Genomic DNA, 21633 nt, shown 5'->3' on the forward strand with positions numbered 1-21633 from the left:
CAGAATACGTGAGTTTACAGGTTAAAAGAAGAGGAAGGAGGTAAGAAAAGATTTAAATCTAGGTTAGTTGTAAAAGGATTTGTACAGAAAAAGGGCATTGATTTTGATGAGATATTTTCTCCTGTTGTTAAAATGACTTCTATCCGTTATGTATTAAGTTTTGTGGCTACTGAAATTTTTTATTTAGAGCAGCTTGATGTTAAAACAACCTTTCTTCATAGAGATTTGGATGAAGAGATATATATGGCTCAGCCACAAGGATTTGTAGTCAAAGGTAAGGAGAACTTAGTGTGCAAATTGAAGAAAAGTTTATATGGCTTGAAGCAAGCACCTCGGCAATTGTATCTAAAATTTGACAGTTTTATGCATGAGCATAGATACAATAGGTGTCATTTAGATCATTGTGTCTACTTTAAGAGGTTGTATGATGATATCTACATTAATTAATATTTATATGTTGATGATATTCTTGTAGCTGGGTCTAACATAGATCACATTAAGGGGCTGAAACACCAATTAGCACATGCATTTGCTATGAAGGATTTGAGGGCAGAAAAACAAATCCTTGGTATGAAGATTTGTAGAGATAGGAAGAATTGAAAATTGATGCTATCTCAGGCTGATTATGTTGAGAAGGTGTTGCAACATTTCTCTATAGAGAATGCTAAAGCTGTTAACACACCTTTACTTAGTCATTTAAAGTTGACTAAGGAGATGTTTCCTAAGACACAAGAAGAGCAGGATAAGATGTTCAAGGTACCCTATGCTTCAGTTGTAGGAAGCTTGATGTATGATGTGGTATGTACTAGGCTAGATATTACACATGTAGTGGGAGTCATTAGTAGGTATATGAGTTACCCAGGAATTGAACATTGAAATGTAGTCAAATGGATTCTTAGATATTTGAGAGGAACATCCAATAAGTGTTTACACTTTGGGAGCTATAGTACTAATTTGTTGACTCAAATTTGGTAGGGGATATTGATACTAGGCGGAGTACTACAAGTTATGTCTTTACTGTTGGTGGGGCAGCCGTGAGTTGGGTTTTCAAGTTACCGAAGGTTAATGCTTTATCCACTATAGAGGTAGAGTATAAATCTTCTATAGAGGCAACCAAGGAGATGATATGGCTTCAGTTCTTCTTGGAAGAATTGGGACATCCTCAAAAGGATAATTATTTCTTCACAGGTAGTAAGAGTGCTATTCTTCTTGCAAAGAATTCAGCTCTACATTCAAAGACCAAACACATACAGTTGTAGTACCATTTCATTTGGTCAATTTTGGAGGATGGACAGTTAAAGCTAGAGAAGATACATACAAATGGCAATCCAACAGATATGTTGGAAAAGGTGGTAACAAGGGAGAAGTTGAACTCCTCTTTAGCTTTGGTTGGTCTTCTAGATTGAACATGAATAAAAGAACAGCAGAGTCTAAGGTGGTTTGATCTAGTGGGAGCCCCATGTGGTAGTAGTATTGCTACAAGATTAGTCTCCAAGTGAGAGATTGTTGTTTAGTGTGGAGAATGATCATTCCCCAAGTGGGAGATCTTTAGATTGTGGTGATTGATCAAGAAAGTACTATACATCATAAATTCTTTGGGGCTCAAAAAAAAATTGGCCCTATTTTATCAAGATTTTGGGTCACATGTAATTATTAATTATAACCATAAAGTAGTAAAAATACTTATATGAAAGAGCTTACAGTTAGAGATTGTTTCATTTTGTTGTGATGCTAAATTGGTTCTTGCGATAGTATTGAGCTATAAGGGATTATAGATTGTATTCATTTTATAATTACTAGATCATAACAATATTGGACTTGCTATTTGGTGGACGTAACCTAGGTATTGGGTGAACCATGTTAAATCTTGGTGTCTTGTGCTCTTTTCTGATCTTTTTTTTTTTTTTTTATTTGCATATAATTGTTATTTCTATTTGTGTTTTAATCCTAACATTACATCCCAATTTTTGACCTAATTTAAAATGTAGCTGTTGAGGTTCACATGAAGTCAGTTGGTAGTTTAATTCATTATAATCCTAAGAAATGGTAAAACGGTTAGTCATTATAATTTCAAAGTGAGGATAACAAGTTAGTTGATCATTTATCATGAATTCATATAATTGAGAATATGGTTAACCGATATGATTATTTATATAATTTAAGTACAGAGAACTTTCTTGCAGAAAACATGTCAAAGGCTAGAGTATCACCATCACTAGGCAAATGGCTTGAGGACGTGGCGACTTGAAATAGGATACATTTGTAAGACTCACATTAGTTATTTAAATATATAATTTAATTAAAATAATTGGGTTAAAAGTATAAAGTATCTCAAAGGATTTTAATTTATCTTTCATCATATTATTTTAATAAAAATTTATAAGTATTCATATTAATATAATATAAAAATGATTTGGAACTATTATCATTTAATAATTTAATAGAGTGATGTTTAGTTGTACATTATAATGATATTAGAGTTGTAATAATTGAATTATTATAAATTCCAAATTATAATCTTCAAATTCTTCTTTCCAACTTCTTATTTTTCTTTTATTATTTTCTCACTTCATAGTTGATTTAATAATTGGAATCCCAATGGTCATCCTAGGGATTTGAAAGGATTTTTTTAAATTGAAGGAAGTCATAGAGTCAGGCACATCTCTATATTATAAACTCTCATAATCATATCACACACTCTCACATTCCATTCTGCCTTCAAACTCATTACTGTAGGTACTACCCAAACAATAGAGCTTAGTATTCAAATTATTTACTGCCGAATGATTCCTATTCATACCTTGTCATGGTTCACAGAACATAAATTAAAGACAACCTTCCAAGTGCAAGCCTTTCCAAATTTTAATAGAGGAGTCACATAAGGCATTGTTGTAACCTGAGTTTCTTGTATTCTCTTTTCATGTTAAGTTCGATGCATATAAAACATAATGTATATATATACTTTTCATTGCTAGATTCTCTATTTTTATATTTCTTAAGTATAAAATCAGTAAAATGGTATTAGTAACACCAAGTCCATAGCATGATGTCTACTGACTGTTATGAATTCAAAAGATAATAAATATAATCATTCTGCAACATATAATACTGATGTAATCCTTGCCGTGGAAGTTTTTCAAATATGTAAAAATCTAATCATCTTAGCTTAGATCCAAATTTATCCTTTTATATCTCACCATAGTGAAAATGATATCTTGAAAATCAGAGCACCAAGGAATTCACCAAGCGATGATGCCAGTAAAATGGTGAAGAGGTGGAGTTAAAGAGAAACCAATTATGATTAATTAATTAATTAAACATGAGTTCTGAAATCTTTACGAACATAATCATGTGGTCATAGATTGTGAAATGTTGGATGCATGTGATCCTTTTATATATTTGATAGAACAAGTGATTCTAAGAATTCTGAATACTTGGGACTCAGTCAGCTATGTAGCCAACAAGATGGATGATGAAGAGAGAGATAGGAATCATCAATAACATGAATTAGTACCAATTATGAGAGAAAAACATTTATCATTTTTAATATAAATTAATTAATAACTCATGCTTAAATTGTGATCTCATGTTGCCAAGTTGCATGTTAAAATACCAGGAAGCCCAATGGATGGTAAGATGATCCCTATGTGTTTTAGGTAGGGAAGACCTTTCTCATTATAGATCATGTGGGGATAAGATTTGGTCCAAGGTTGGGTGGTTAAGCCCCTAAAAATGTTTAAGCTCCCTCTAAGATATCAGTCAAACATCAGGTAGAGATAAGCTATACATTCAATTATTTATCGAAAATAGTTAAGCAATCAGAAGGAAAGGAACCTAAAGCACTAAATTGATGGTATAAAAAACCCTAATGTATTAAAAGCCTAATTGATGGTATCAAAAGCCCTAATTAAATTAATGGTATCAAAAACCCTAAATTAAATCTATGGTAGTAGAAGCCCTATTTGAATAAGTGGTATCAGAAGGCCTAAATGAACCAATGGTAAATGATGCCCTAATTATTACAGTGGTATATGATGTCCTAATTTTAAATATAGTAGTATTTAATTGCGATCATCATTTGATTTTGATATAGAAATTTTTAGATGATAGTTCTAATGTGTAATTGTTATAGTGTATTCATGGACTAACCTGAGTGGTTGCAGAAGCATCCCTAGTTTGATTTCGATCTCACTTTTCCAAGGTATGTAGTTTTCAATTTCTATAGTAATTTCATTTGATGGTACTTCAAGTTTATAGTTAAGAAAAAATTTTTAACTAATTTTAACAGTAAATCTTATTCGCATGAACATGAATGATATAATTGTCTTCCTATGGAACCAAGTAATAATTGTATTCCTTGAGTATGATAGATGTTAATTTAGACCTGAGAAAGTGGATGTTATATATGGTATTAGAGTCCTAAGTGATACAGTGGGCTCAGAAGCCCTAATTGAATCCATGGTAGATGAAGCCCTAATTGAATCAGTGGTATCGAAAAACCTAAATTGAATCCATGGTAGCGAAAGCCCTAATTGAATCAATGTTATCAGAGGCCCTAAATGAATCAATGATAAATGATGCCCTAATTATTATAGTGGTATATGATGCCCTAATTTTAAATATAGTGGTATTTAATTGTCATCATCATTTGATTTTGATATAGTGGTTTTTAGATGATAGTCATCACATGTAATTGTTATAGTGCATTCATGGACTAACCTGAGTGGTTGTAGAAGCATATCTAGTTTGATTTCGATCTCAATATTTCAAGGTATGTGGTTTTCAATTTTTGAAGTAATTTCATTTGATGGTACTTCAAGTTTTTAGATAAGAAATTTTGTCCAACTAATTTTAATAGTAAATCTTATTCACGTGAACATGAATGATATAATTGTCTTCCTATGGAATGAACTAATAACTGTATTCTTTGAGTATGATAGATGTTAATTTAGACTTGAGGAGATGAATGTTACATATGGTATTAGAGTGCCAGGTTCAATGCTAAAACCTTGGGTCCAACACTATTTCTAAGAAACTGAAAATGTAAATGTTGAAAAAGATTTATTTTCCACAATGGATATTGCAATTAAAATTGGAAAAACACACTCAAAAATCTTTCAGAATAGCTAGGAAGGCCGAGATGATATAAAATGGACAAATGAATAAACTATAATATCATAAAGATGAAACCTAAGTAAGAAGATAAAAAGGATTGTCAAGTCGAGTGGTGGAGATCAGGTTTGTTGACCCAAATTTTAAAATCCTTGGTCAAGGTGGAATTAGGCAGATTTTTCAAACAAGTGATCTTTGTTGATTGTCCACATACTTCAGTTATTTTGGCAAATAACTATTGAGACTTCAACCCACCTAAATACTCCAATGGCTGGACTAATGAACATCCTAAGGAAGACATTCTAATAGGTCAAAATGAGTAAGGGATAAGTATGGTTTAGGCTGATGCTTGTGCAATCCAGAATAGTTTATATAATCTTAATAAAAAGTTATCTAAATCCATCATAATGGCTAAATAATTCTTTATGCAATTAATGATAGAAATAAATTGTTTCCTATTTGAACTTAAACTAAATGAAAAAAAAAATTGTGAATCATGATGCTTTTTGATGTTGATTAAACAACAAGAATGTTATGTGCTCTGGCAAGGAGTAAACACACTTGCATAATTGGAACTATCAATGCTTGTTTATAGAAATAAACTTTGACAAGATGGGCATGGAAGCCTAAAAGCTTAGAAATGGAAAAGATGAATTTCCAAATAATTACTCATGGGAATCTTTTGAATTGTTTTAGATGCTTACAACCTTGATTTGATGATCTTTCATAGTATACCATGTATTTACCTTTTTGACACATTGCTATACATGTATAATATGCATGATGTTGATCTTACTTATTAAGCTATTGTATTCTATCATGAGATGACTATTCTAACAAAATGGTATGAGATGGACATGAAGACCAAAGTCACGTAAATGGAAAAACATGGATTCACTTACCCATTCCTAGTGATTTGTAAGTTGCAAGGATGATCTACCCAATAATGAATGCCATATGCCCGATGGTATGTATAAGTGATTAAAATTATGATCAAGTTATGATCTAGAATTTGCTAGCTAAAGAATTTCAATTTTGAATACTTAACTTACTTTCAGTCATTGAACCTTGAAAATTCTCTTAAATGAAGATATCAATATGGAATCAAACTAATGAGATGGTGAGTATCTATATGAGTATTATAGGAACATGAAATAGAATCAACTCAAATGATGCTAAGACAACCCCAAGTACAATAAAGTAAACTCAGGTGAGTACATGCTTAATTTTATGTTACCATGCAAGTATTTCTCTGGAAACTTTAAAGTAAAAATGGATATTGAGTTTCGATTATGATTATGATTCTGATCCAATTGAGAAAAGAGATGATATGACAATGTTATATATATCTTGTATTTGGAATATTCTTTAAGTGTCTAAATTATAGAGGACATTGAGGATGTTGAAACACAAGGAGAATAGTACATTACATTCAAATTTTTAAAATACTCCTTTATAATGTTCGTTATAATTTCAAGTTCATTGAGGATGGTGAACCACTAGGGGAATGGTGTGTTACATCCCAATTTTTGACCTAATTTAAAATGTATTCTTTGAGGTTCACATGAAGTCAGTTGGGTTTTTAATTCGTTGTAATCCTAAGAAATGGTAAAATGGTTAGTCTTTATAATTTCAAAGTGAGTATTGCAAGTTAGTTGATCATTTATCACAAATTCATGGATATGAGAAGATGGTTAACTGATATGATTATTTATGATTAAATAATTTATTATGATAATATAATTTAATTACATAGAACTTCCTTGCAGGAAACATGTCGAAGGGGTGGAAGCATTGTTAGAAAAGAATTAGGCAAGAGCGTCACCATCACTAGGTAAATAGGTTGAGGACCTGGTGACTTGAAAAGGGATACATTTGCGAGACTTGCATTAGTTATTTAAATATATAATTTAATTAAAACAATTGGCTCAAAAATATAAAGTATCTAAAAGGATTTTAATTTATCTTTCATTATATTATTTTAATAAATATTTATAAGCATGGATATTAATATAATATAAAAATGATTTGGCATCATTATCACATAATAATTTAATAGAGTGATGTTTAGTTGTACATTATAATAATATTAGAGTTATAATAATTGAAATATTATAAATTTCAAATTATAATCTCCTAATTCTTCTTTCCAACTTATTTTTCTTTTATTCTTTTCTCTCTTCATAGTCGATTTAATAATTGGAATTTGAATGGTCATCTTGAAAATTCGAATGAATTTTTTTAAACTAAAGAAAAATATAGATTTAGGCTCATCTCTATATTATAGACTCTCATAATCGTATCAGACACTCTGACATTCTATTCTTCCTTTGAACTCAATACTATTGGTACCACCCAAACAATAGAGCTTAGTATTCGAATTATTTACTGCCGAATCATTCCTCTTCATACCTTCTTGTAGGTCACAAAACATAAATTTAAGACAACCTTCCAAGGGCAAGCCTTTCCAAATTTTAATAGAGGAGTCATGTAAGGCATTGTCGTAACCTATGTTTCTTGTATTCTCTTTTCATGTTTAAGTTCGATGCATATAAAACAGAATGTATATATATACTTTTTACGGCTAAATTTTTTGTTTTTATATTTCGTAAGTATAACATTAGTAGTATGATATTAGTGATACGAAGTCCATAGCATGATGTATGTTGATTATTATGAATTCAAAAGATAATAAATATAATCATTTTGCAACATATAATACTAATGTAATCCTTGTCGTGGAAGTTTTCAAATGTGTAAAAATCTAATCATCTCAGCTTAGATCCAAATTTGTCATTTTATATCTCACCATGGTGAAACTAATATCTTGAAAATTAGAGCACCAAGGAATTCACGCCAGTAAAATGGTGAAGAGGTGGAGTTAAAGAGAAATCAATTATGATTATTTAACTAATTAAACATCACTTCTAAAATCTTTAAAAACATAATAATGTGATCATAAATTGTGAAATTTTGGATGCATGTTATTCTTTTATATAATTGACAGAATTGGTGGTTCTAAGAATTCCAAACACCTAAGACTTACTAAAGTATGTAACCAAGAAGATGGGTGACGAAAAGAGAGATAGGAATTATCAATAACATGAATCAATACCAATTATGATAGAACAACGTTTATCATTTTTAATATAAATTAATTATAACTCATACTTTAATTGTGATCTCCTATTGCCAAGTTGCATGTTAAAATACTATGAAGCCTAGTGGATGGCAAGATGACCTTTGATAAGTAGGAGATAATTTCCACAGCTAGTCAAATTGTGATATGAATATCAGGATTTAACTGTGTGATTTCGAGTCAAACTCGATGACCCATGTTTCATGAGTAGTGACCATCACCTAGATCCAATGAGTGCTAAGTGTTCCATTTATTCTCATGAGAGATGGATTCATGTTGAATAACTACTAATGAAACATGGGTCATCGAGTTTGACTCAAAATCACACAGTTAAATCCTGATATTCATATCACAAGATGACCTTTGTCTATTTTGAGTAGGGAGGACCTTTATCATTAGAGATCATGTGGGGATAAGATTTGGTTCGAGGTTGGGTGGTTCAATCCCTAACAATGTTCCACCTTTCTCCACGATGTCAGTCAAGCATTAGGCAGAGATAAGCTATACATTCAATTATTTATTGAAAACAGTTAAGCTATCAAAAGGAAAGGAACCTGAAGCTCTAAATTGATGGAGTGATGACTAGAACCCTAAGTGATACAGTGGGGTCAGAAGCCCTAATTAAATCCATTATATTAAAAGCCCTAATTGAATAGGTGGTATTGGAAACCCTAAATTGAATTTGTGGTAGTGGAAGCCCTATTTGAATTAGTGGTATTAGAAGCCCTAAATGAACTGATGGTAAATGATTTCATAATTATTACAGTGGTAGATGATGCCCTAATTTTAAATATGGTGGTATTTAATTGTGATCATTATTTGATTTTGATATAGCGGTTTTTAGATGATAGTCGTCATGTGTAATTGTTATAGTGTATTCGTGGACTAACCCAAGTGGTTGCAGAAGCATCCCTAGTTTGATTTTGATTTCAATTTTTTGACATATGTGGTTTTCAATTTCTGTAGTAATTTCATTTGATGGTACTTCAAGTTTTTAGTTAAAAATTTTTGTCTAACTGATTTTAATAGTAAATCTTATTCACATGAATATGAATGATATAATTGTCTTTCTATGAAATGCAGTAATAACTGTATTCTTTGAATATGATAGATGTTAATTTAGACTCGAGAAATTGGATGTTACTTTATGAAAGATGTGATTATAATTGTATGTTGAATGCATCTTTTGATTTAAAAAATCAATATGAAAAAAGAAAACCCAAACGTGTTAACTTTGATTATTGAGAAACATAACACAAAATGTGTTGACTTTGATTATCGTTAAAAGTATTAAAAGCTATGACACAATATTAGTGTCACCGACTACAGACTTCAACTGTTAAACAGTCTAATATTCTAAATAGAATTGATGTATAATTCACATTCTTCGTAACGAAAACCTAGACAGTGAGCACAATATAGAAGAAACGCAGATTAAGTAACAGATTGAATTCTTAAACGGCATTCGGAAATCATGTTTAAGATCCAGAACAAAGCCCGACTGCAGCAAACTTGTTTGCACAATAAACCCACATCAAGCGGAATTTTGGACAGAATGACGACTGTCGATCAGACTTATAAAACGAGGCATTCGACGGGAGTACATAAACCTAGCTTGCTCCAAAAATTCTCATCAAGAGGACTTTTAGACAGAAGGTTGAGAACCATCTCGAATGACATGACACCAAACGATCAAGGGTAAAATCAAAGTGTATTTTTTCAGCTGTTTGTTACCGTTCCACTTATTCAATTCACCATTATATCAATTTCCTGCTGCAGGTTTGAAACACCCACTATTTTCTTGGGTCACTCAGGAGCTCAAAAGCATTTTACGGAGCAGCTGTGGGTCAATCTCCAAGGGCAAAATCGTCATGCTTTTATAGATACTCAGAGTCTCCCTCATGGAAAATGTTTCCCTCGCCATATTTAAGGAAGCGCTTGCCAAGTGCCAAGTTGGGGTATTTATTTTATCAGGGGATTTCTTCGTTAGATCCATCTGGCCGATGCACGAATTGCATCATTTTTTGCAAGAGAACTCGAGAGAGAATAGGCACCTCCTTCCTCTATTCTTCGGGATTTCTCCCGACGATTTGAAAAATCCAGAGAATGAACGCCGCTGGGTGAGAACATGGAAAAAGTGGGCCGCGAAAGATGGACGTGCAGATGTATGCTTTTGGAGACATGCTATTAGGGTTTTGAAATCATACAACGGCATTGTTTTTGAGCAAGGGATGGGAGAAGTAGAGTACAGACGAATGGTTGTAGAGATCATATGTGATATTGTTCCTCCCTATTTCACAGCAGATCTATCTTATGTGAAGGGCGGTGAAAGAATCTGTCAGGTTAGTACCCATTCTGATGTATAAAAGAATTACAGTAGTAATTTATGTTATTGAATAATAGAGTTGCATTTCTATCTTGCAGGAGATGGTCAGTAAAATGAATCAACTTCAACCTTGCAAAGGGACGAGGTTGCCTTCAGGTGCACAGACGGTGCCTGTTTATGGCAGCAGTGGAATGGGTAAGACCACTCTTTGCAAGCTAATGTGCAATTACTATAGAAGAATATGCAGGGTGTGCCACATACAGGTTGCAGCTAATGGTTTTGACCACCTTACTCAACAAAAGATTGTGTTAAGACAGCTGACTAGAGCATCTGAAAGCTTGTTGCAACATGTAACGGACACAGATGTGGTACGCTACTCTACTCTAGACAGTTCCAACAACTTAATATATTTCGATTATCAATATTCTAAAGACTCAAAGAAAAATCAACTTATAGCAAAGACATAATGGAATGAACAAATATGTATTGAGGACTCTAATCCCTGTATATGTCATTATAGTCTCTACAATCTGCACATCAGGTAACCACTTGACCTTAGAAGGTGTATTTGATACGCTTACTACTTTTGAGGTGTCTAACTTTGATAATTATACACCTGCCACTATTGAATCTTCTTTCAAGTCACAACTAGTTCTTAGCAAAAAGAAAGGTAAATATGTGAAGATTGGCAATGATAGTTATAATGATGACATTGATGAACTTGAAGCCTTTATTGCAAAAATATTTGGAAGAGGAAGAGATAAATATAAAGGTAAATTACCTAGTAGGTAATTTTCATGCAACAAAGTTGGTCATATTGCTATTAGGTGTTTAAATAGAGAGGACAAGGATGAAAGGAAGTACAAAGGAAAAAGAGATGACAAAGACTACAAGAAAAGAAAGGATGGAAAAGGTAAGAAATCTTGTTATATTGTTGAAGAAGAAACTAACAATGAATCTAAGAGTAGCAATGATGAAGTTGTCTATTTTTCTATGCAAGAAGATGCTAACGAAGATGAGAAAAATGTATTAATTTTATCTATAAACAATAGTGATAAATGGATAATAGATAGTTGATGCTCTAATCATATGATTGGTGATAAAGATAAATTTGAAGATATTGGTCCATACAAAGGTGCATATGTTAAATTTGGTAATGATATTTCATGTGTTGTGAAAGATAAAGAAACTATTCAATTGACTGACAAGATAACATGTGACAATGTTTATTGGGTTTAAAGACTAAACTATAATCTATTGAGTGTTTCACAACTAAAAAAATCATGTTATAGAGTTGAATTCCACAAGAGGAAGGCCAAGATACATGATGCTAATGGTAAGGTAGTTGGAAGTGGTGATCAAACAAAAGGTAATATTTTCTATCTAGATCTATCAAGTGAGACATGTTTGTTTGCACAACAAGAAGATCCTTGGTTATGGCACAAGAGACAATGTGACATTTTGGTGAATATTAGTAAGATGAAGAAAGTAAGAGGTTTACCTAAACTAAAGAAGCCTAATAATGCTATGGGTAAGCAAAGTCAATTGGGAAAGATGGCCAAGTCTAGTTTCAAGAGCAAAATATAGACTTCTATTAATATTTTGGAATTGTTTCATACTGACTTATGTGGACTCATTGAAGTTCATAGCTACTACAGAGATAAATCTTTCATTCTATTTGTTGATGACTACTTTAGGATGATGACTATAATGTTTCTTAAAGCTAAATTTGATCTTTTTTCAGTTATTCAAGTGGTATTTGGCTAGAGTTGAGAAAGAAATAGGAAATAGTTTGAAGTGTTTAAGATTTCACGAAGGTGGTGAGTTTGTTTCAAATGAGTTAAATGCATTTTGCAATGATAGAGGAATTAAAAAATAGATGTCAACACCAAGGAGCCCTCCTCAAAGAAACAAATCAATAATGAAGTGTGAAAGAACATTAATGATGGAATAGAGTGTATCAAAGAAGTATTAGAGAGAAGCAGTTAGTATTGTTGTCTATACCCTAAATAGAGTGCTTGAGTCAAGAAAGGTAGAAATGGTAAACCTTTTGAACTATCGTATGATTATGCCCCTAATGTGAAATATTTCAAAATCTTTTGTAGTAGGTCTATTATATACTTAAAGATGATATGAGTGGTGGAAAAGGTGATGAAGGTATATTCTTAGGTTATTTCACCAAGAACAAAGCCAATAAGTGTTTAAATTCTAACACCAACAAAATTGTGGAAAGTGCAAATGTGAAATTTGACTAGTTTACATAAAGAAGTGACACTACATGTTAAGAACTTGATGACTATAGTATATTCATCTATGGGGATGATGATGCTCCAAGCACTCCTAATAATCAAACAAATCAAGTTACAATCTCTCAGTAGACAAGAAATCATGAAAGACAAAATCAAATTGTCAAGTAGTAGAGAGTGGGTGTGAAGATACAGACTGAAGGTGTCGAGCCACATATGGGCAATGTTGACCGTTAGATAGAAAATGTTGAGCATGTAGAACATTACCTAGAACATAAACAAGAAAGAAAAAATGAACTTGAGATAAATTTTCAAGATGAAAGTTTAGAAGAACAGAGAAGGAAACTTCTCCAGCTAGCAAAATATGTTAGACGAGATCATAAACCTGAGAAAATCATTGGTGATGTTGAATAAGGTGTTATGATTAGAAAAAGACTCAAAGATGATACATGCTTACTTTGTGAGTTTGAGCCCAAAAGAGTAAATTATTCTTTAGACAATAAAGATCAAATCCATGCAATGAATGAAGAAATTGAGTATATTGGGAAGAAAAATACTTGGACCTTAGTGCCAAGACCTAAAGACAAAAAGGTCATTAGAGTAAAGTGGGTTTTTAGGAACAAGCTCAATGAGAATGGAGAAGTAACAAGAAACAAGAAAAGATAGGTATGCAAGGGTTAAGCTCAAGAAGAAGGAGCCGATTTTGGAGAAACTTTTGCTCCAGTGACAAGACTTGAAAGAGTTAGGACTCTACTTGCATATTTAGCCTACAAGAATTTTAAGGTATATCAAATGGATGTCAAATCCACATATTTAAAAGGTATACTGTAGGAATAAGTATACATTGAACAACCTAAAGGATCTATGGATCCAAACAAGAAGAACACGGTATGTAAATTGAACAAAGCTCTTTATTGATTGAAGGAAGCCCCGAGAACATGGTATGAAAGATTTCATAACTATTTGATGAAAATTGGTTTTGAAAGGACAAATAGTAACAATAACCTATATTTGAAGAATGGTAAGAACAATGAAGTACTATTATCAGAAATATTTATTGATGATATCATATATGGAGGAAAAGAACCATTATGGTAATCATTTGTTGATGAAATAAAGAAGGAATTTGAAATGTGTATGTTTGGTGAAATCAAATTTTTGTTATATTAAAAGTATGTCAAATGAAGTTTGGTATTTCATTACACAATCCAAATATGTCAAGGAGATATTAAAGACTTTTGGTATGGAAGATTCCAGGCTAGTGAGTACACCTATGTCTACAAGACATAAGCTATCTAAGAATAAGGATTGTACTAATGTGAACTAGACCCTATATAGATCCATGATTGGAAAACTATAGTATGTTTTTTATAGAAGACTAGATATTGCTTTAGCAGTCGGAATAGTTTCTAAATTTTTAAAAAATCTTAAGAGAATCACATAATGGTAGTGAAAATGATCATGAGGTATCTGCAAGATATGAAAGACTATCGATTGTATTACAAAATAAATATTGACTTTGAACTGAAAGTGTTTACTGAATTAGATTGGGTAGGAAATATTGATGATAGAAAAAAAAACTAGTGGAGGTGCATTCTATTCAGGAAAGAGATCGGTGTAATAGACAAGCAAGAATCATAATTATATTTCCCAATCAACAGCTGAACCCGAGTATGTGGTAGCTATAGTGAACTATTCAAACATAATGTGGATCAACAAATTGCTAAAAGGTATGAAAGAATAAATTACATATCCAATGGTTATCTATTGTGTTAGCACAAGTGCTATCAAAATTTAAAAGAATGAAGTGATGCACACTAAGAAAAAGCACATTGCAATCAACTATCGCTACTTGAGATATTTGGTTCAAGACAAAGAAGTGAAGCTAGAATATGTGAATACCAAAGAACAAATTGTTGATATCTTTACAAAACCTTTATCAAACATGCTCATAAATATCTTAGAGATAAACTAGGGGTGATTCCCCTAGCCAAAGCTACTTAAGAAGATAAGGTGCATTGCATCATGTGTGCTAATAAGAATATTCTACATAGTGATGCAATACAACTTTACTTTGGGACATGTCTGAGGTAGATAATTCAATATAGCTTAACAAATTAGTCATAAATAGATGGCAAGAATAACCCAAACATGCAAAATCTGCATAATTGAGATGTATGAAGAAGTTTGCAGCTTAGATAGCTAAATGTCTTTGGAATTATTATCAAAGAGGGAGAGATTACTAAAGATTATGATAGTGGGAGAGATTGACTAAAGAAGGAGAGAATACAATAGAGAGAGAGTTGCATAAAAGAGGGAGAAATAATAAAAAAGGGAGAATTATTTTTAGAAAGAAAAATTTAGAAAATAAAATCAGATTGAAATATGTTGGATTATATGCTAATAAGTGATACTACTACATATTGAGATATTGAGATGTTGCCATCAATGTCAAAGAGGGAGATTGTTGGAGACATAGAATTGAAACAATTTTTATTTTTATATTGATGTCAAATCTATTGATAAGACATATTGCTACCCAATCTAGATGTCATATCTATTTGATAGATGAAGAGGATTAGAGAAGTTTCATATAATAGTAGCACCCAAAGGAAAGGTTGAGTTAGGAAAAGGGAGTTAAAATGGACATTTGATTAGATAGACTTTGATAAAGAAAAGTGATTGTTTATGTCAAGAAAAATAAGCCAAGCCAAAAATGAGAGTAAAATTCTTAGGAATACTAAGTAATGCTAGTGTCAATTGAGCTACAGTTAGTGTTAAGAAAATCTAGAGTGGCCAAGCATTAGGATGCATCAAGTGAGATAGTTGGTGCCAAGATACAAAGTATTACTACAACTGAGTATGTCATTGAAGATTGAGTGTCAAAATTTAGAGATTGTGGAGTGGAAATATCTGAATGAATTCAAGGAAATCATGAGATCAAGCCAACACAGTTGATTTCTTGGGGGATGTAAACTACATTGAAGATAAGACTGATGAGTTGGATCATTAAATTCAAAGAAAGGATTAGGTAAAAAGTAAAAACCTAAAAGACATATTTGAGAGAAGTTTCTAGAAGAAGATCAAGAAGATGGATAGATACAATGAATTGATTTCAACCTAATCGTAAACCCTAAGATCTATGGTGGATGTAGAAAATGGTAAAATGGAAATTGTCTATTTAAAGAGATAAAGAGCCTAATAATTAGTGTAAGTGTCAGTATTGTGAGTTGTGAGTTGTGTGTGTGTGTGTGTGTGTGTGTGTGTGTGTGTGTGTGTGTGCGCGTCCGTGTGTGCGTGTGTGTGAAGACAGGCATATAGAGCAAGCTTGACCAAAAATGCTTAAGTGTGAGTGAATGTGAAGTTAAAAGAGAAAGATTGAAAAGGTGATGCTAATATTGGTAAGTGAATCTAAGTAGAAGGTATAAGTGTTGTTGAGAAGAGTGGGCTGATCACTTGAAGGGTTTCCAAGAGAATGAAGATCAAGGACTACAATGGAAGACTTATTAGTGAGTTGGCACAAAAACTGAGTAGAGATATGAACTAGAAAAAGTGAGTTGTAATAATATAGATCAAAACCTACTTTTCTTTTCTTATCATTGTAAATAGTTTGTATTGAATTTTTTTAAATATAGGTTGACCTAATAGTCATTTTAAGACTTAATAGTTTATGTAAATCCTTCAACAAGGTGACATTCTAATGGAATGATCAAAGTTCATTAACAAGGCCACTCCTAACATGGTGATTAAATAATTTAACAATGTCACATTTATTAGTGTATTTTTTAACATTTAATAGGGTTGGCTCCTAACAAAGATCACTTTGAAAGAGTGAAAAAGAGTGACATGCTACTGGTGGTCTTTCCCAAATTGGGTTTCCATGTAAAACTCTTAGTATCAAATCTATGATGAATTCTATATATATTTTCTTTTTGATAATGTTTTCATTCTATCAAGGAAGTTATGTTTAAGACAATATTTTTCAGTATAGACCAAGCAACAACAAGATTAGCAAAATAGTGAATGTTTGTTTTATTGTTCAAGTGGTACATAAAGGCCTTGAGTAAATGATTCACCCCCTGCCCACTCTCTCAGTTATTCTAAACATTTCTAACAAATCTTTTTATTATTATTTATTGATTGATAAATGATCGAAGCCTTGAATTATATTAAAATTAATAAGCATTACAAAAGTCTCCATTCTGATAGGTATTGGTAGGAAAGAATAGAGAAAGAAGACCTCCAGTCTAGCCCGGGATCATAGTCCTTTATTATACATGAATGAAACGGGCATACTCACGTAAAAATACAAACTAATAAGTATCTTAAATTATACTTTCATTTATACTTGATGGATTTTAAAGTTTAGATTTCTCCTATACTTTGAGGATTACCACCTCATCTGATTATCATCCCTACGTACATAAGAAACACCACAAACTAACCACCATACGATGTTACTTGTTAATCCTAAATTAAAATCTAATCAAGGGCCATATTATTACAACTAGAATGGGGTTAAATCACAAAGGAGCCAAGTTAAGTTAATTTTTATTAGTAATATGAAATTGAGTTCCCAAATTTAGGCAAATCCATGCTTTCTTAGGTTTCTTATAAATAGGGAGTTTAAATATATTTGATTTCATTGATTAAATTTAGAGTTAAATTTGAGTATACGTGCTTACTTGTATGCATTGAGAAGTGTTAAAAAAGAGATGATTTAATGTTAATTTGATTAATGCACCCATTTTCTAATTTGAATTCTTGGAGTCTTTATTAGTCATAAAATCTTGTTCTCCCATGCCAAATCTTTGCCTTTAATTTTGGGAAAAATTAAACATGTTTTAGTTCAAAAAATGATAAACTTAAGCCCGACTGAACATTTTCTTGCTAGAAATCATGCGAGTTCAAGACAGTTTTGAGACAATATATGTTAAATATAGTTTTCATATAAATATACTCTAAAGTATTTTAATACAAGCTTGCATTCTAGATAACCAAAAAAACTATCGTAGCTGGTAAGAAATGACCCAATTTTGACATTTTTTTGACTTTATACAGTATATGAGCTGTCGAGATACAATGCAACAATGTCATGTCTAAGATTAATACATTTACATTGACATGGAAGTAACAATAGACATTTCTCAAAAACTTAAATAAACTACAGAATTATCATCTACGAGGCTATATTTTTGAAAGAGGGAAATATGAAACATAACAGAGACATCGAGACACCCACTGGCTTAGTTAATCTGCCTAGCTCCATTTGTTGAAGATGATAATAATCTTTGTGGCTTCCTGTAGATTGTTTTCCCTTGAACCTGAAGGAAATTCGTAAGTGTTCCTCGCCCTACTTGACCTATCATAGTTAGGAAGGTAGAATTCGATAGCATCCAAGTCGGGGAAATTCACCTCTGGGTGGATGTAGGCATCAAAAGCTTGAAGGTAGTTCAAAAGCCAATCTCTAGTTGGGTCCTTGATGATTGCTCTCCACCATAGAAGAAAATGTACACCTACCTCCATTTTTGGCCATTCTCTATAAAAGAGAATGTTGTTTTGAATTACCAAGCAAGGACATTTTGGGCTTCTCATGAGATTAGGGCTACCTAATTCATATTCCATATAGGCCTCTGACAAGGGAATGCTAAGCTTTTCATCAATATTGAAGACAACTTCCTCCAATCGAATTTATTGAGGCTTAATTTGACTATGTCTAATTTAGCTACTCTTGCCCTAGCTAAACATCCTATTCAAAGCCCTAATATATCACTATTTGTTCACCACGAATGTTCATAGTTGATTACCCCTTCTCCCATGACCCTACTAACAACTACTCTGTTCATGTCATCAATTGATCAAAATTGCCAGTTCCATTTTTCTGACTTGACTAAACCACAAAATGCCATCATTCTGCTTTTAAAGGCATTATATAGGCATATGTTAGTATCCATAATGCAGTGGCTATACTAGCTAATTTCTAAAAGGGGAGAGCAGAAATGAGGATACTAGTTTCAAGAATGGTATAATATACCCTCGAAGTGAAGGATCTAGAACTTTGCATAATGACACCATATCTAAGATCATTAGATGATAATTTACCCTCTAAGTCATCATTGAAGTGTCACCTTGGTGGTTAAACTTCAAGAAGCTAAATTTGTGTAATCATAGAGGCAAGTGCTAAAATATGTGCCAATTTGGGAAATCATGATGCCTAGTATTTAATGATTGATACTTTGTTATTTAACTATGATTAAAAGTTAAGATGTATTCTCCATCTATACTCACATTTTCTAGTTGATCTACTTCATTATTACCTTCTCTAAAAATATGGGAAAATCTTATTTCTTTGAATTCTTCCAATAATTTTAAGTTAGCTTCGAATCAAGAGTTTATAATCCAATTTGGGGATTTTCCTTTTCTAAGAGCATTTTGGACTATCTGTGAATCTCCTTTGATTATAATTTTTTTAATTCTTAGCTTTATGCATATCTTTAGATCTTCTTCTACTGTTTCCAATTCTGCCATATTGTTTGATGTCACTCCCAATGGCTTTTCTATTTTCACAACCCATTTTCCCATTTCTTTCCTATGTATACATCCTATTCCTCCTTTGCCAGGATTGCCTCTAGAGGCCTCGTCAAAGTTTAATTTCTTCTAACCTTTCAGGGATGGTACCTATTTACATTCTTTCCTAGCCATTTTATTCTTCTTCTTATATATTAGGGGTGGATTTATTAGAAGATTCCATTATTTTTTGATTCAGCATCCCATTCGGTAAATGAGCCTTCTTCTATCATCTTTTTTATTAAGTCACTATTCATAACTTCCACTATATTTGCTTCAATTTTGTTGCAAAGTGTCAGTGAATTAAGTTCTATATCTTGCAAAATTTGTCTATTTCTTTCTTTCCATATTTCCCATACTAAGATTGCTAGGGTGATATTCCACAGTTTTCCATATACACACTTGTTAGTGTGTTTTGGCCATCTGGCTATGTGGTTTTGCCAACTTTCTTATAGGGGGGTTGCCCAATTAAGCCTTGATTTGAGCCAGGGCTAGCATTCCTTTACAAACTTGCATTGATAAAGGAGGCGCTTAGAAGTTTTTGATTTTTCATTGCATAGAATACATGTTGATGGTCCTTCTAATCCCATCTTTCTAATTTTGTTTTCTATGAGGATTCTTTCTTGGATGGCTACTCATAGAAAGATGGCAACTTTGGGAAGCCCTACTAGGTCCCAACATAGGTTCATTGGGATGTTTAATGCTTCCCATTCCTGTGAGTTAGTTATTTGTTTATATCATTCTTTGACTTTATAAGTTCCATCTTTGGATGCTGCCCATATTAGCCTATCTTCCCTATTTTTAACTTTGATTGGCCTATCTTTCAAAAGTTCTTCTAGGAACACTTGATCTATCTGACTCAGGCTGCAATCGATTAAGAATTTCCATTCCCAAGATGTTTCCATAGAGGTTTGAGTTACTATGATGTAATCTTTAACTTTGGATCCTGATTTTTTCTTTAAATGATTAATGATGTTATGATTCAAACCTGATTTTTCGATGGGAAGTGTCCATTTCAAGAACCTTCCTACAATAATGCTTTATCTCCTTTCCCAACATCCCAAGTTATGCAATTGGTTATGAGATGGTGACACTTCAAAAGGAAATTCCATGCTACCAAGCCTTCGGTGGGATTCCTAGTTCTAAATATTAAAGTTCTTTCCTCTATTTCTAAATATTTATTGTAAAGGATTCTTGCCTATTTGCTATCTCTTTCCTAATACATTCTCCAAACTTGTTTGGTTCCCAAGGCTTCATTCTGCCATTCTAGGTTTTTGATTCCTAGACCTCCTACTTCTTTAGGTGTAAATATTTTTTCCCATCTGATTAACATCTCTTTCTTTCTATCTTCTAAACCATTCCAGAAGAAATCATCAAAACATTTTTTCAATTTTTTGATTCGTGTTCTTTGGTATTGTAGACAGGAAAGATAATAAGTAGGTAAAGTTGATAACATTGCTTTGTTTCTTGTCACTTTCCTTGCCTTGGTTAGCCATTTTCCTTTCCAAGCTTCAATTTCTTTGTCTATTTTTCCCAGTATTTGTTTCCAGCCTTTGTTTCTTTGATTTCATTTATCTAGGTGTATTCCTAGGTATTTGAAGGGGAATGTACCCTTTTTGAATCCAAATCCATTGCATATATAATCTTCTCTTTCCCTTGTTGTATTTAAGAAAGAAATTTCTATTTTTTCTACATTGATTTTTTGACCTGAAGCTTCAGAATAATTGTTGAGGATATTTTTGAAATTCTCCATCTCTATTTTAGTGCTTACTCTAGCAAGAATTGTATCATTAGCAAATTGGTGGTGGGTGGTATTTTCTACATTTTTTGTGACTTTTACTTCTTATTTTGGAGATGTGCTAATTTGATTGCTCTACCAAAGGATTCAACCATAATAATAAACATAAAAGGAGAGATAGGGTCACCTTGTCTAATCCTTCTTGAAATACTGAAGAATTCTTTTGGTGTCCCATTGACAAGGATTGAAATTTTTGAGGTAGAAATACATTGAAATGTTATGTTTATCCATTGTTTTGAAAAATTGAAAGCTTCAAGAGATCTACATAGGAATCTCCAATCCACTTTATCATAAGCTTTTTGAATATCTAGTTTTAGTAGCATGCATGCTTTGTTATTTTTTATTGGTGAATGGATTGTTTCTTAGATGATTGAGATGTCATCTAGGATAGATCTCCCTGGTACAAAGCCTATTTTTTTTTCTGATATTAGCTTAGGGAGAAGGA

At 32.3% G+C, this 21633-nt stretch overlaps 1 protein-coding gene across 2 annotated transcripts in view; it reads left to right on the top strand.

The window, feature by feature from the left end:
* The window catches only part of LOC149528193 (uncharacterized), a 75532-nt gene that overhangs the window by 34181 nt on the left and 19718 nt on the right, over window positions 1-21633 (top strand). For both annotated transcript variants that reach the window (XM_089809849.1, XM_089809848.1), the window contains exons 3-4: window positions 10031-10593; window positions 10676-10945. In XM_089809849.1, coding sequence (XP_089665975.1) covers window positions 10153-10593; window positions 10676-10945 — 711 coding nt within the window. In that variant the 5' untranslated portion in view covers window positions 10031-10152. The remainder of the gene's footprint in view (window positions 1-10030; window positions 10594-10675; window positions 10946-21633) is intronic.

Source organism: Cupressus sempervirens, chromosome 11, assembly GCF_028749045.1.
Source record: "Cupressus sempervirens isolate cs-2001-9-10 chromosome 11, ASM2874904v1, whole genome shotgun sequence".
NCBI classification, from domain to species: Eukaryota; Viridiplantae; Streptophyta; class Pinopsida; order Cupressales; family Cupressaceae; genus Cupressus; species Cupressus sempervirens.